The following is a 17461-nucleotide window of genomic DNA, read 5'->3' as shown; positions in this document are numbered from 1 at the left end:
GTTGGATTTTCTAATACAGTATTTGTCATTAATTTGTAGGTGTACCAAAGTTGTCAATTTCATATCTGCGTTAGCGTGAATTTGCCCCATTATTAAGACTTATGTAAAACAACATTCAATGCCTTAGCCGTGGTCAAGTTTTAAACCAGTGTCTTAACCTGATTAATTGAATTTTTACTTGATTTAAATTTAGACCCATTTCCGGGAAAATGTTCGCCATCCATGGAATAAAATGCATGAACATACATGTCATGTTACGACTATATTAGACTTCAGTTGGCTATTTGCTGTTGTAACATATGTGTATTTTTCATGCATTAGATTAATCTGTAGCGTCACGACTCAAAACAGTCAGTGGCATGCCTCGACCATGTTAACAACACACTCACAAATTGTCCCGCATTGCAATGCAAAAGTTCATAAATTAACATCTTTATATTATAATCTCAAATACACGGATATTAAAAGTGTTAATTTGGACTTGTGTGTAACTGTGTAATATGCGTCTTGCACGTGCCGAAGGCCACAGCACACTGACTTGAGCTGGGAAGTTACAAATCTTTATTGGCGGTAAGTTTACAATTGTCCAGATGGTGCCGCCAAATCAACCCATCCTCTGCCGCAAACTACCATTCAGGAATGGTAGGTCATCATGTGTTTCCTTGTGTAATATAACTATTGCAATAATATCAACTTTCATTAACTATGGTATGGGCCTCAAAATTCGTTTAGCTATGCTGACGACGGAATGCAGGGAGTGATACAAATTTAAAATGAGTCATGATCCAGAACAGTTAGCGTCACGAAAACTAATAAAAGTCAATAATGTAATATAGTTTTCAAGATGTCATTTACTAGTACATACTGAAACCAAAGGAATTAGCCAATATATATTTTTTTTCAAAACACCCATTGTCTAGAGCGGACCACGAGGACGGCGAAGTGGTGTCCTACAACCGCGTGATGCTGCCGTCATACTACGCCATCCTGCGCCTGTGCTGCCAATGCTCGCCCGCCTTCACCCGCAGCCTCTCCCAGCATCAGAACATCCACTGGGCCTTCAAGAACATCACACCACACCCCACGCTGTACGCGGCCGCCGTGGAGGAGCTCTTCCGCCTGATGCAGCTGTTCGCCTCGAGGACGGGCGACGCCAGCGAGCAGGAACTCCGGGAAGTGCACTCCTTCCGGAGGAGTACGCTCACCGCCTATCTTCAGGGTGAGTTCCCCCAAATGAAATAAGCAAATAAAAAATATTTTATCATCCATTATTGACTTCATTATGATGGTAATAACAAAGATGTTCGAGAAAACTTTCTTGTGGAGTTTTTATATCAGGGTTGATCTACTGCCTCCCTTAGCTCATTTCACTCTTCTCGGTTCTTAGTTCTTCGCTGCCACGTACATCCACCGAACTCAATGGGTGTGTCGAATCAGTGGGTTTTAGTCTTTATTTATGAAAATTAGATTAATAATAAGTTTACTAACAAAGAGTTTACACAGGGTTGAGGGATTCATTGAACTTTTTATATTTTCCAGAAATTTTTAGTGTGGTTGCAGTGGTAGTCAACGAATATCAATCATATCTCTGGGTTGGCGCATTAAAAAATGGTAGCCGTTTTGACGTACTGTTTGTATTTCATAGTGTTATTTGCAAAGATGTTGAAAACCTCCTTTTATAGAGATAGAACCTACATGTATGAAATTGAAGCAAAAAATGGACAATTGGTCCACAAATGAAATTAGCTACAAGTGACGTCGCATTGCAGGTTCATTTGCAGATAACTTCACACTACTGCTATGACATTTATTTGCGAATTTGCAGGCTGTATAAAAAAACAATCCGTCATGATGAGTAGATAAGCAGCCAATAATACTACACCTATTATGTAGTTTAAAAATCATGTAAAATTTGTGTAAAACCGTTTATAACTGCACAAGTAAGTAATCACAATGAACATAAAAATGGCAGCCATTGCGTGAGTAAGTAAATCGGAATGGCAACTGAGCGATGTTAATATTTGTGTAGTTTACCGTGCTTAAAGCGTGTGCTAAATAATTTCATATCATAACAAAAATAACGTAAAAAGCTTCTTTTTCTTTATTTGCGATTTTTGGTGATTGTTTATTCATTGGAAGGTAACCCGAAGTCGAAAGGTACCATGCGTATTGAAATAAATGGTCGTTTTCATGTTGTCCTGTTAGTATACTTATGTGAGTAATGAACTGGTTATTTCTTGTTTTACAGGTTTGAACGGCAGGACGTGTTGGACAACTTTGATATCGGCTTTCCGTACTTTAGTGGAGACTGACGATGACAGATTGTACATAGTCTATAACGGGGGATTGCAATTGGCATTCGAGGTATGTATATATGATATTTTAAAAACTATATAAGTTGGCCATTAATTATAATCTAAGACTAGACAAATTTAAAACAAATTTCATTGCAGGCATTGCACACTCTCCACTCAATGTATCACGAAGTCGGTGGGGGTGTTGCGGCAGCGTCTGACCTGCGAGAGCTGCTGTCACTGGCGGGGGCACTGTGCCGCTCGCTGAGGGCGTGTCGCGACTGTAAAGAGGCAAGGGCTGCACTGCACGCTTGCAAGGACTGGCCCGAAGCGCTTCGGCGTATCGCTACCCTACTTAACACATATAACCCTCCTGACATGAGGACTCTCTCGATAGGTATTTGTTTATCTAAATTTATCACTCGGTATTCACCACATATTCAAATATTTATATTATACTTTTCCATTTTTGACATTTTTTTATTAAAACAATACTAATTAAAAATGATTTATAATGTTGAATCCCAGTCAATATTGTTTTTAATTCACTGTTGGTGATCCCTTCTAGAACATCTGAGATTGTGCATCCCATGGGTTGAGAACACAATATGTACTATAAGATTAAGAAATTGTCTAAATTTCAAAATTTATATTGTATTTCTGCAATTTATATTTAATTAAATGATTATAATGCATGTGATGAGAATTTACCTGATCATAATATACACCTACCCCATTTTTCAATGAGCATAACTATTTGTCATCCGAAGCATAGTGTTGAGCAAATAGCTAGTAACAATTGACGTACAATGGTCAAAAATTAAGAATTTTGGGTCTGTTTGGATCCATCTACACTCTCTCACAAAAAATGTGTTTTATTCCAGCACTAATAAAAGAGTTGCTGCTCCTTTTGGGCAGCGCGGCGTTGGCCGTCCTGGTTCCGATGTTGGCGCACTGCCACGCTGCGTTCCAAGACGCCCGCAACGCCCTCCCTAATGGACCTTACTTCCCTGTGCGAGGCGGTAACACTGAGTCAAAAGGATCGCAACCTGTCAGGCCGTTTAGACCCATGGTCCAGATGTGCGTTCCGCATGCTCAGTTGCAGGCTAGAAAGGTATGCTTTTGATCCATTAACACTTGATAAACTGAACAAAATTCGATAGGTAATTTCGTTTTCATCAAATTTTAACTAAACATTTAAAATTCCTCAATGCATTATATACAATGCTTATTCCAATGTTTATTACTCTGGGGTTGATCTCTATTGAATGAATTTTGTGATATAAATCAGTTAACATATTTAAATTTATATATTTTAAAAGGTTTTTACCAAGGCCTGAACAAAAACAAATCATACGTGTGAATGAGAACGCATTTGGCATGCTTATATCTCCGCAAGGGTAACCGGACAAAACAACATGACAAAACAGAACAGTGACAAAACAGAACATGACAAAACAGAACATGACAAAACAGAACAGTGAAAAAACAGAACAGCCATGGGAAAAATGAAACATTAATTTTTGTGGAATCTATTTAGGTTAGGTTAGGTCATTATTTCGTTGTACCTAGTCACCCAATCATTTTGATTTCTAGCGATTAGGAATGCAGAAATTAGGTATATAATTTGATTTATTATGGCGTATTGAAAATATGTCCTATTAAAAATCTATCAACATAATAGAGGACAATTTCAATATGTATTAAATTTATATTTTTTAAGGTCATAGTTATATTTATCGTTGTTCTGTTTTGTCACTCGTCTGTTTTGTCATGTTCTGTTTTGTCATGTTCTGTTTTGTCACTGTTCTATTTTGTCATGGAACCCTCCGCAAGATGCGTTAGAGTAAGATAGAATTTCTACGGCTGAATGAAATATTGATTGGAAACGTGGCCGGTAAATATTGATTTGAATGATTACATTCATTTAAAAACTGCGAGCACGTGTTGCTGGAATTAATTGATTTTGTGTTAAATATAAAGTTGGTGGTAATTATTTTTAGTTAATTTAGTAGAAAATATTATATTTAACCATGTTTTGTTTAAATTTGGTACCTACATAGTCGCACTGAGAAGCAACATGATGGAATAACGTTTCATAGTTAAGAGGGCGTTCTACAGAATTGGCCTTGAGAATTGAAAATATGATTTTTTAACATGTGGTCCATAATATCTGGTCTACTAGTTAATATAAAAAGGTCGTGTCAAAGTTGTTTGTGTTAATAAATTTGCTCTGTGACTGATCCGACTCGACTCATATTTCACATTTATTTCATCAGGGCTGTCGAAGACATAAATCATAATATATATTTATAATTTTAAATTTTTATTTATAATATATATTATTTAAGTTTTGTGCATCTAATGCCGGGTCCACACTGGCAACAAGTTAATTTGCTGGCAACCTCGTTAGATTTTACGATAATTATTGTAAAATTTCTTAAGCAATTATGGTAAGTATCGTAAAATTTAATGAGGTTGCCAGCAACTTGTTGCCAGTGTAGAAATGGCTTAATATCCACTGTGGTTCACGTAGTGGCATGGACCTGGGGTTAGCTAATTCAGGAAGTCAACACCCATGATAGAATTTTTTCCAGTTTTGGTTGCATTATATTCCAAAACTCTTCTGTAAAAATCGTTTCCGAGTTTATAAATGGAAATTTCTCGGTGTACATAGTAAACAAACCTACGAATAAAAAAAGACAAAAAGGAACATACTGATTCATCGCAGTAAAATCTGGTAATCAAATTCGCCATTTTGAAAAGCGACGATTTTGCGTAAACAAATATCACGTGGTCTGTACGTGTGCGGCAAACTTCGAATGTGTTTGTAATTTTGTGCAAAGTGCGAATGTAATGTTTTCAAATAATTGATATGGATTAATTATACCATCGTATTATTTTCTCGAAATCATAAACATACTATAATAGTATTTGAGTATCAACCTATGTTCAATTTGAATTGGGTTATAATAATAATATACCCGTATATATATCAATAGTATGTTTGCTACAAAATCCACCCAAGTTATCAGTACGTACTTGCACAGGTTTGATTAAAAACCATGATGAAATTAACATTTAAAAAATATGAATGCTTAATATTATTTTGACAGCCCTGTTTTCTGATCGGCTTCATCTCGCAGGTGTTCATAAAATAATAATAATATTCTCTGCGCGGCAGAAATTATCAGTAATAATAATAATATTTCTTGAAATAAAATCTCTGATGATTAGTGATTTTTGCGAAAAGATCGATTTAAATTGACATAGTTACGATGCCGAGGTCCTTTTTATACTGAATTATATTTGAAAGGCGGGCTCTTCAGCTGGCCCTTAAGTTAATAATGATAAAATTGAGGTTCTACTGTGCGTTATATGTGAGAAACACAGCTTCATTTTGCCGAACAATAGCCACTCTCTTTATATTATTACTCTGAGGTTTTTACCAAAGAATTTGAATTACCTAAGGTATTTGTACACTATTTCTATTATAAAATTTGAATGCATTCATCGAACGAATGAAGCTGAAGGCTAAGTTGACATCACGAAGATGGCATTTTCGATTTCCTAATGTAAGCAATGGTTGTACTTTTTGATATGCATTATTTTTATGCTATTTACTTACTTGCATACAGTTTTTCAATTTCATAATATATTTAGTCTTCATTATATTGTCATGGAATCTCGTTCCTTAAAAATTGTCAAATATTATCAGCTAGGTACGAAGAGTTTATTATCAATAGTAATTTTATAGAAGAAAGTTTTAAAGTTACATTTGTCTGTTATATGTTGCAGGGAGTGGATCCTGAGTACGATAATGCGTTGAGCGCGTTTTACCTTCCCTACCACTCTTTAATAGATGCCATGTGCCGCCTGGGAGTTGAGAGGGGGTGCTGTACCTCGCAGCTTTTAACGTTGGCCACAATGGCCGCCTGTGAGGCTGCGCCATTACGCTTTACTCTCTTCCCTACTCTATGGCACGAGATATACGTTTCAGAGGTATGTTGCGTAGATGCATATGATTGCATTGGATCAAACACATTGAAAATATAATATAATGAGGTGTGATTCTTCTCTTCCTTCCTTCCCCCTTATTTATAAATTATAAGTCGTGGGTTGATCGAAGATAAAATACACCATATATTATATCGTCGCTAATTTTCTACAAACACGTATATCGATTTTTGTCAGTTTTGAGTTATTTGATGTAATAAATTCAGAATTTGAATTCGCATATATTCCACTAACACGTATCTCAAAACATACTTTATAACATAATAGATTTAAGCAATAACAAAAAACTCGTATCACAATCAGTGGCGGCCGGTGGTCTTCAGAATAGCACTTTTTGGTAGTGCGCAATGGTTTACCTTCTATACCCAGCATTGGAGCATAGGGCAAGCACAAGTTCGCGCCACTTCCCTCGGTCCAACGCCAACTCTTGCGCCTCCCGCCATGTCAGACCTGCAGCACGTAGGTCGCTTTTGTAGCACCGCTGCAGGGTGAGGGAGGCCCGGCCATGGCAACGAAACCCTTGAGGCTGTGCCATAAGGGTATGAAGTGTCACACTCTTTGGCGGCATCAGCAACACTCTTGTCCTAGCCACGTAAAGGTCGTAAAGCGTCTCTTCATGATTACCTTAATCACCGAAGACTGCCGTGTCAATAAGCTAATATTATAATATCTTAGTGTACAATAATGACTGAACGTCGAACTTCTCAGAAGATAAATTAAATATGTCTTTGTTTATTTATTCTATTTCTTAAAAAAGTTTTTAAACACTTGACTGATTTAATATCAATAAAGAAAAATAAATGTCACAGTTTATGGCTTAACGCTGCTGCGAACAATGAATGCGTCAGCCAAATTGAACCGTTCTAAAAACGGATGACGCCACTGGGTCACTTTGTCAATAGTGAATAGCAGTATATTTATTTCTTAAATTTCACACTATTATTAATTTAAGTCAAATTATAAAATAAACTAACATTGCATAGGTAATATTTATATTGTAAATCAGCGTTCATTCGAACTCAGATTTATTTCTAATGTATTTATATGTCATTAAAAGTATGTTTCTCTTATCGTTCTTATTTATTATTCAGCTACGACCTACTACCCATGTAGTGCTGCTGTGTTTTTTTGAATTTTGATTTATTATATGAATGTATTTGAGTGGTTTAGAAATAAATGCGAGAGTTGGTATTTTCGTAAAAGTTTGGCGATTCATTAAATCTTAAATGTGAAATTGTTAAAAATTAGCTCGCCAACATTGTTATAAAACAGAAACTGGCGTTTTTGTTTCTAGAGTCCTAATTTCGTGCGCCGATCAGAAAGTGTGTAAAAAATGCTACACACAACGCTACCATAGGAACATTGGACCACGGTTTAAGAAGTATACAATGACCTCATTGTAATCCTGTGCAAACTGAAAATCTATTTGGATCGCAATCGCTTTGCGCCCATGAACGAAGTATTGTTCATAATATTGCTACATGTTCTACTTCGCTAAGTGAGTGATACACATATGAATAACAATGAAAAGTTGAGCGATGTCTTCAAAAATGCAGGCAGTGCGTAGCACTTGCATGGTATTAGAGGAGCCGCCGCTGATCACAATAAGACTTTTATAAATATTATAAACTCGTATCTTGGGTTACGTGTTCTCCGACTCCTGAACTCCGACAGATGATTATACTCAAGCTCTTTCTCGTAAGTGAAGATACATGTTTGCTGCAGTAATATTCACAATAAAGTTGCGACGCATTCTCGTATCTTCGACAATATAACTGATTGGTCGAAAGTATAGTGCGATAAATTGAAGAAACAACATTTTTTTCATGAAAATATGTGTAACTATACCAAATGGATATTTCATAGAAGAAAAATTGTTTATCAATTAAAAACTGCGAGAATAAAGTTGTTATTTGTCTCTCCTGAAAAGTTGTGTTTTTTTAGATAAGTGTTGGTAGAAAATTACCGACGATATAATATATGGTGTATTTTATCTTATAACTCTTTACAGTACAAGAATTTGATAAACAAAAGAGTATAATAAGTTTGCTGGGTTATTTATACTGAAACTACTGCGTAGTTAGACCATGTACCTAGTTCAATCGAATAACTTACTTGACTCTGATAGGGCTTATGGCTAACCGCATTTATTCGTTTACAGAGTGCAAGCGAGGCTACTCTAGTGAACTAGGTGAATTAGATATCTTGACGAAGCCAAGCTCACTCGTTCTAATTGATAACTGAAGGTCAAGCATCGCCTTAACCCCCTCTCTGCCGTCTGTGTGATATCATTTACTTAACGCTGTGGTGGAGGCCCCTGGTAGTGGGGGCGCCCGGACTGTGCTGTATGCGTTTTCCGAATGAGTGAAAGAGAAAGTATTCCCCCGCTCAGCGCTATAACATGGATTTTTTCCAACTGCGGAATCTGACCCACAGCTTCAGAGACGGCCGATCAGGCCACCGTGCGTGTAGAGAATAAATTTATCTACAGTATGGATACAAATAGTGTTTATTGGCAGGTCTTGTTTGTATAATTTTTCACCCGATTTGAACCTGCGTTCAACGTAATGAGAGACGAGTGTACTTTAAGCATAGGTTTATCTTCATCTTTACCTATTCTGTAGATGTAAATTACCATTTTCACTTTCGAGTTGAATATATGCCCCCCCCACCCCGCAGAATGGAAGTTATACGAACAGACGGTTTTTTTACAGGGAATGGTTGTTATGAATAAATTACACAGCAGACTTGCCGACTCAATGAGTAATTTGAGCATTACCATTCACTCAATGCTCTGGATCAAGTATACATAATAAAAAAAACAACTATTTTTATTTTTTCAATTACATACATACATAATTATTCCTGCTGTCTATATAGTTGGCAGTACTTAAAACTCATTACAAGGTTATTTAGATTTTTTTCTACCCCAATAGGGAGAAAATAATTTTTAATAGAATAGATTTTTTTTTCAAATCTATTTTCAATTATCCCTCTGTATCGATTCAACAAAAATGATGTGTCATTTTCAATGCAGGATATTGACCGCAAGTACTCGGGGATGCTCCTCAACTCCAACTACTTGGTGGACTACATGGACCTGGTTCTTCTTGATGAAAGAGAAACCCTCATCGATGAGAATGTTCACGAATTCTTCTTGGAATACTTTCCTAAGGTTAGTGCTACTAGCGGATGATCAAACGTGTTCAATTATCGTATGATAGTAAATTAGTGCATGTTTTATTTCTATTTAAATGGAAAATTAGTTTCAATACTCATTGTTCACTTGAAAACAGCTGTTTTAAGATATCTGCGTTCACGTTGGATTCGCTCTGAATTTTTTCAATATCTAAAATGTTTTCAAGTAGATGGGCGATCCGACAAAAATAGGGAACACTTTTTCAGTCATATTTATTTGTTTTCGTTGGATTAAGAATACATATTACACATATTGTTGGTTCATTTTTTTAAATTCATTAAGCCTTGCTAAACCAAATTATAATAAATAAAAAATATTATTCTACATATCTATAAAATATCCGAAGTTATGTATGATTTGATTGTTTAATTTTAGATATTTTATAGATAGACGGGTGTTTTTTGACTATTATCTATAATGGTTTGATTATCGCAGGGTTTAATTGAATTTTAAAAACTAACACTATCTTTAAATTGTAGTCCTATTTCAATGAAAACAAATCTGAATGACTGACAAAATTTAATGTGCACCATTTATTGCGGATCTTAACAGCCTACTTCCACCCATAATATTATGATATAGAGTCTGTCTTCTATAAGCTGGCGTGCCGGTTTCCCCGCGCTTCACTATCTATCTCGTTCCCTCCCATTGAAAACTTGGAACAGTTGAATGCGATGGCACAATGCTTTCCGTGTGACGTGTATGCCAGTTTATAGAATACAGACTCTACATAGTAGGCACTATATTGATTATTTCTGGGGATGCGGGGCATCTATAGCAGGGGTGGCGAACCTATGGCACGCGAGATGATTTTGCATGGCACGCGTTTGAAGAGAAAAAAATACCTATAATAATAAATGACAGATCGCATTGTATAAAAATAGCAGGCAAATACTCTTCAAAAATAAGCATTACGTTTGATTTAAATATATGATTGCATAGGTCGGTCCTTAGACTTTATGTATATGATATTATGTACATAATATTATCACACTAACCTCATCAGGCAGCTGGGGATGCCGCGGCGCGAACCTCTAATTTTGATCGATTTACAATGCTTGAGACCACTGTAGCGAGAGAATGCCTCATCTGATCAGAGCAATTTTCGTGTCAATTTATGTAATAAGAACCAAACTAATTAATACATTAACAAACAATTTCATTTCTACCCACAAAAAATGACTACACACAAAAAAGAAACAAAAACTTGGTGAAGCTAGTATAGTAGTAATTCTGGCAGACAATTTCAAAATTGGTGGACCGAAATGTATGGCGTAATTGAAAAAAATGATAAATCTATATGTCTGCTATGTTCTGTGAGTGGTCAACATTATCATTTTTTTAATAGAATTTTTAAAAACTATTTTTTCCTCATGTGTTCGGCACGTCAGAGTTGAAAAGTAATATTTGGGAAATTTTGGCACGCGTACTTAAAAAGGTTCGCCAACCCTGATCTATAAGCATCTATGGGCAGTACAGCACGCCACTGCTCCACACTATAACTTAAAATCAATGTGAATTATTTAAATGATCCCCTGTTAATTGCATGTGATATACTAAATAATATAATTTATTTACTAGGTTGAAGGGTGTAAAGCGGTAAAATCAGTTGGGGGACTCATAGCAGAGTTGGAATCAAAAGTTGACGATGTAAATATCTGGGAAGGGCCTCTGCTGGGCGACGTGAGGACCCTGCAGGTTCTTCTGCCGCGCGCCAAGGTGTCACAGAGGGAGCACATGCTCGCCACCCTTAAGTCCACTCTGCAGAAATTACTCAAGAGGATCACTGCAGCTGGTCTAGAGAACCAAGGTATTTTAATGATTGATTCATTTGAGTGCTTAAGGCTCCAATTACATGAACAGTCTCAGTTACCAATTCGATCGTCTCAATACTTATTTTTATTGGTTCTGTTTGAATCTGATTTCATTATGTTCAGAATCGATTCCTCGAGTGTGTTATCTGGTCGAAAGGCGTGAACCAGTTGGAAATATATTTCACTGTAAAACAGTCGGTACGGTCATGAGAGATCATGTTAAAAGATAACATGTTTGACGGTTCACTTCCCGCAATAATTAACTGCCTGAATACACAAAGTGATAAATGTGATATGTTTATCACATTTATCACTTTTTTTATTTCTTTTGGAGTTAAGTGAGATGTTAGAATAGCCTCACTAGGACATAGATATATTACAAAGTTTGTTTGCAGTGAATGGCGGACACTTTGTGTCTGACATGTTATCAATCAATCAAAACAAGTGCCGAGCGAGTGAATTTATAACTGAATTATGTGTAACTGCTATTTAGGGTTAATAACTGCTCACGACGATTGGCTTCAGTCGTCGAGTCTGCAAATCCATAACGTATTGGCGAAATTAAACGCGTTGCTTTATTCATGCTTTGATTAGACCATAATACTCTGGGAACATGCTGCTGATGAAATATAATTTGTTCCAGAAGTGGAGAAAAAAGATGAAGCGCCGAGTGAAGTCCCAGGCGCTGAATCGGAAGCTCCGGCGGAGGCGGAAACGGAAAAGCCGTCCGACAATTCGGAGCCCATTTCAATGGCCATGGCGGCGGGAGACAATCCGGCCGGTGCTCAGCCGCCCTCCCCCGAGTTACCTCGCTCCTACACCGCCAAACTCAACACAGCAATCCACCACCTCATTCAAATTGTCGATAATAGAACATAGTTACTGTGTTATTGCATAGAGTACTTCATTGTTTTATATTTGTATATGACACTCGCAAGGCTATAAACGGGCGTGCTAGTTACGCGTCCATACCTATTCATAAGCATAGTTTTCATCCGACACTTCTATGTGATCTTTCTTTTGTACTACTATGTACCTATACAAAGTGATGGACCATTCGTGTCTGATAAAACTCTCGAATAAAATTATGTAAGGTGCAGAAAGCAACAATTAAAAGACAAATTTTTTCCCTCAGCTATCTTCATAGTCCATGTCCGCTTCTTAGGTGGGTGCCACGTGGTGTTTCGAAGAATCTTTATCAATTGCAAGATCTCTTATATCTTCCCAGGTTATGTTAGCCTGATAATAGATGGCAGCAGATAAATTTAAAAAAAACTTATTCATTGAAAAAAATCAGTAATAATTATGATATTAAAAAAAAGAAGTTTAGAAGCTTAAAGATAAATACAAGGTCATAATAACATGTGAGTAGATGAATACATATAAAGAAACGCTATTCACTCCCAAAATCTATAAATGATTTCATAAGGATTTTTAATACAATGGACAAAATATTCCTTGCTGTTTCTGTCAGAATATATCATTTGTAGTCATTTATATCTGACATTTGTTATATTAAATGTATAGGTATGTACGATAGAAGTGTCGGATGAAAACACACCATTAGAGCATTCGGTAATGTGTATAAATATTATTGTTGCGACTTCGGTGGATATTTAAAAGTATAGTAAAAAAAAACTACTGTTATCGTATACCATCGGCAGTCACTGTCCAGCCATTGCTAGATTAAGGTCTTCCCAAACTATCACAGATGACAAGAATCAATTATTTAGTCATACATTAATATTTGGATGTGTGATTTTTTGTGGCTTATGTATCATTTTTGTAGTTTGAACTTTGATTTGACTGTTTTTCAAAATGATTTTTTTAAAAATTAACAAGCTGTTTTTTAATGGCATGTCATAATTGCCATCTGGAGAACTAAAAATCTCTGTCCCTGCGGGCAATAGTTATATATGGGCAAGGTAAAAAGGTAAACACGTCTTGATATCTGAAAATTCTTTCCGCAGTCAGAGTTTATGGGTACCAAATACCTTCTTACACCTTCTTTACCTCTTGGCTAACTACTAAAAGAGAAATTCGGACAGAAACCCATATAGATATAGATAGTTGATGGAGACCTCTTTTCAGAGCAGTGGCTTGAGGACAGATGCTGACGTTGTATTTGATTTTTAGGCTATCATCGTGTGTTCTTCCCCCGTCTTTCCTCGATATTTAGGACCATCTGTGAGTATAGTTTTTTTTTTTTTTATATATATCATTTGTAAAGCAGATGTTGACAGAAAAGTGACATGTCTGCGTTACAATTTTTCAAAGTAGGTCCTGCCTCCATGCTAAAGGGTGATGGTTTATTGTCTTAATTGCTACCATAGGTCGGATATTGTATTTTGTTGAAAAAGACGGAAGCCTCAGTACGTTTTCTCTTGAGAATAGCCTTTTGGTTGTATTGGTGACAAGTTCATTATTTTTTGAAAGCAAAGTAGCGGCTCACATTTACGTGGTTTGAAGTCTGTTGTTTATTGACATTTCTCGGTGTTTGAAAACTATCTATCTTAAACATAACAGTCAATTTATGGGTTTTGGTTGTCTACATAAAGTTGACAAGGAAATATCTTTCCACGGGGCATTTTTATGCCTGAGGAGGCCGTGCAAATTTTCAAATAAATGTTACAGTAGAAGTTAGAAGTTATCTTCAAATGAAACTGTAATGCGAAGTCACTTGTGGCTAACTTAATCATTTTTTTTTGCTTCAACTTCATACATTTAGGCTCTAGTTTTTTTGAACATGATATCTGTGCTGAAACCGAAATGTCAAGGAGAGAGGAGGAAGAACACACAGTGATGTTTCAAAAACCAAATACAATAACAACGAAGCGTGAAAGTGTCAAGCGACAGATGCTGACGATTGGGTGAACAGTAAAAGAAAAGTCAAATATATTTCGAATAATAAAAACAAAATGTATTATTATTATTATTATGTTTGTGTGTCCGTACTGAAGTGATTGTGACGGAAGACGGAGGCTGATATGTCGGTAGCTCACATTTTCTACGCTTATACCGTTTTGTAATGAGAAAAATTTTATCGAGACTATTTTCGGAACTTCAACACTGCGTTTATGTGTGATATTATTAACTACTACATACTATACCATATTTTTGTGAAAAGACATCAAACGAATGTTTTATATCGCTCTTTTTTTATCAAACATTCGTATTTGTGGTGTACGTATTTTCTACAGATCTGTTTTTTATGACACCTAGTTCTCTGTGTAGTTGTCGAATCTGGAATTTACACTGCGATCATAAACAAAGTATAAGTTATTGATTGTTTTGAATTGGTGACTATAAAATATAATATATTCGATTTGTTAGTATGAAAGAACTTCTACTAAAACGGTTTTTGCTGTATTTAATATGTAACGCCAATTTTATTCTCACTGACTTTATACTTTGTTAGTAATTTAAACCTACAAATAATTACTGAATTTATTTAGATTTTAATAGTGAGTGTGGCAATCTTCATTTCAATGTTGTTTTTTTTTTTTTTAATGAGAATACTGGTACAAATTTTTTTAATAATCGCCAGTTAGGAGAAAATGTTTGTCAACAGAATAATACAAATTCATTATGTTAACGGGTTGTTAAAGCAATGATCAAAACATTGACCAAGATAACAAAATGCTCAAAACGTAAAACATAAAGATGCTGCCGAAATAAGAATCATTTATACTTGAATTTCATGATTGAAATTTGCCTATGACTGATATTATTATAAAAATAATAATTACAAAAAAGTGTATTTAGAATGTACCTATTGTTATGTTACATATTTTGTAAAACCGATTATATAGATAGCTTTATTTGTAACATTTGAATGTTCGCTGAAAGGTTTTTTTATCTGAATGTATATTTAATAAAATAAATAATAATAAAGAAACTGGATATTTTATAAATTTGATTACATTTCACTGCGCTTGATATGTTAATTATTAAGTCTTTCATGTAAGCACCGTGGACTCGATATAATATGGCATTTTTAATGGTACAAGGGATAAATATATAAAAAATTAAAAATATGAACCGAGGCGAAAATTCTTTTAAGGCTTTTAGTGGTAAAAATTCTTTCTCTATATGTCCTTTTTAATATTATATTTGTGCAAGTCGGTCGACGTGACAGTTGTTAATGATTGTCGTTGTCATAGCAACACTGCCATGTAATCCACTCTACTATTCGATACTTAAATGCCAACCGTTCAATGTGTATGTCTTGTTCGATAATAATTAACTTACCTACAATATAAATGTCTCCTTTTTTTGCAATGATTGGCCGTTTTCAATTCTACAAACTTTGCAAATCGTACAGATATTTAAAAATCTGTAATAATATCTTAATTTTCTGGCTCATCAACTGACTTCTTTTTCATGTTGGTATCATATTATTATAATTAGTAGTTTGGTTTTACAATTTTAAACAGTTAATTTTTTTTTAAATGTATTCTGTTATTTTTTTAAATATCACAGATTTTCAAACGATTAAAAGATATTCAAAAACCAACCCGCATTGTTTTATTCAATTCCATTTATCTTATTATCGACGATCAATTATTTGTACCTATCTGACCCAATCATGCAGTTTGAGACGAATTCATTTGAACATGTTGTATAACAAACCTTGATGGGGATTCCAGAAACTTAATGTGAATTGGTAACCATATAAAAAAAATATTTATTCAATGCCTTGGCAGTATAAGGCAAGATGGTGGCCTGTTTTGTGATACCATACGTATTATAATTCGTGATTACTTATCTAAATAGTAATGGTTCATTGAATGAAGGGATTCGAGAAGTAACAACAAAATCAATTTGTTTCAGGAATTTATTAGAATAATTTATTTCTTAAAATACTTGGTAAACCATGTATATTTTGCTTTGCGCAGTCAACGCACATAGTCTTGGTATAAAATACACTACACTCTTTCGCTAGACACACTGATTTTTCACACACAAAACAGTCACTTCCGATCACTAGGATCTGTCCCCTTCCCGGCGCCACAAAAGGATCTTTCATAACATAACTTTCTTCCTTCAAATTTAATTCTCTGGCAAAGGGTGGCTTTTTGCCTTTGTAATCAACTTTCTCATTTAATTGACATTTCGAGCACACAAACACAATGGTCTCTTCGATTTTCTTTGCCTCATCCGAGGGTTCTTTATCCATTTTGTTATATCTGGAAAATATCAGAGAAACGTCAGACGCACGCACACCCAAGATTTTTTATTGTTTTTAAATTTTATTGCAGGATAAAAATAAATCCATTAAAATACGTTCTGACAGTTAATATTGCTAAGAGGGAAAATTATCTCTATCTTATAGTTGTGGGTATCAGGTTCAAAATCTCAGGTCTGGTGAATTCACATATTTTTTATTCAATATATGTTTGGACCCAGAGCATGGACCTAATAGGTTGAACAAGTGGTCAAGCTTAGTATTGAAAATAGTAATATACTTTTAAAAATAAAAAAATGTATTTTCAGTTTATATTTATCTGGTAACCTATGATTATTAATATTATACAGACTTATTCTTGGTAATAATGGTAATAGTATATTAATCGTAAGTGTGAAAATTACTATTTTAAAATCTATTAGCATCTTTTGCAACTTGAATTCGGTTTGTTTGACTAGTATTGGGATATGATCAAAAATAATTTAACCATCACCTGCAGACCACCAGTTGAGAAACACTGGTTTAGATAAAAGAAATAACAACACGATAATACTTTTTGGCGTTTATAACAAACGCCTGACATTATCAATTACTCTAAATCCAACAGAAAACTAACTGTCTGGATGGGAAGTGAGTCCGGTCTCTTAGAGTTTCGAAGAATGTGTAAAGCCAGCAGAGCATCTCCAGCCCGGAGCCAATATTCTGAGAGCTACGGTAGCGTGCACCCGAGAAAATATGGTGAAATGGAAGTTCTCCGATAACCAAGCTTACAGGTGTGGCAAAATGCAAAGCATGAAACACATATTTTCATGAAATGTAATTTCAACGAGATCCTACGGAAGAAAATAGTTTTGCTTTTTCTAACTACTATATCGACACCCTGTACCGTGAAAAAGAATCCAATTATTTAGTAATGTTATATGATGAAATCGGTTTTTTTAAAAGTACT

The 17461-nt window shown here is 35.2% G+C and overlaps 1 protein-coding gene across 2 annotated transcripts in view; it reads left to right on the top strand.

Moving 5' to 3' along the window:
• The window catches only part of puf (ubiquitinyl hydrolase 1 puf), a 70801-nt gene extending 57848 nt beyond the window's left edge, over nucleotides 1–12953 (top strand). For both annotated transcript variants that reach the window (XM_085948270.1, XM_085948269.1), the window contains exons 48-55: nucleotides 921–1219; nucleotides 2249–2364; nucleotides 2454–2691; nucleotides 3179–3408; nucleotides 6093–6296; nucleotides 9349–9486; nucleotides 11092–11320; nucleotides 11968–12953. In XM_085948270.1, coding sequence (XP_085804396.1) covers nucleotides 921–1219; nucleotides 2249–2364; nucleotides 2454–2691; nucleotides 3179–3408; nucleotides 6093–6296; nucleotides 9349–9486; nucleotides 11092–11320; nucleotides 11968–12203 — 1690 coding nt within the window. In that variant the 3' untranslated portion in view covers nucleotides 12204–12953. The remainder of the gene's footprint in view (nucleotides 1–920; nucleotides 1220–2248; nucleotides 2365–2453; nucleotides 2692–3178; nucleotides 3409–6092; nucleotides 6297–9348; nucleotides 9487–11091; nucleotides 11321–11967) is intronic.
• Nucleotides 12954–17461: the final 4508 nt, after the last annotated feature.

This window comes from Rhyacophila brunnea, unplaced genomic scaffold, assembly GCF_057557595.1.
Source record: "Rhyacophila brunnea isolate RB1 unplaced genomic scaffold, BYU_Rbru_1.0 scaffold_20, whole genome shotgun sequence".
Taxonomy (NCBI): domain Eukaryota; kingdom Metazoa; phylum Arthropoda; class Insecta; order Trichoptera; family Rhyacophilidae; genus Rhyacophila; species Rhyacophila brunnea.
Note: the sequence above shows the minus strand (reverse complement) of the source record. Positions and strands in the feature narration are given on the sequence as shown.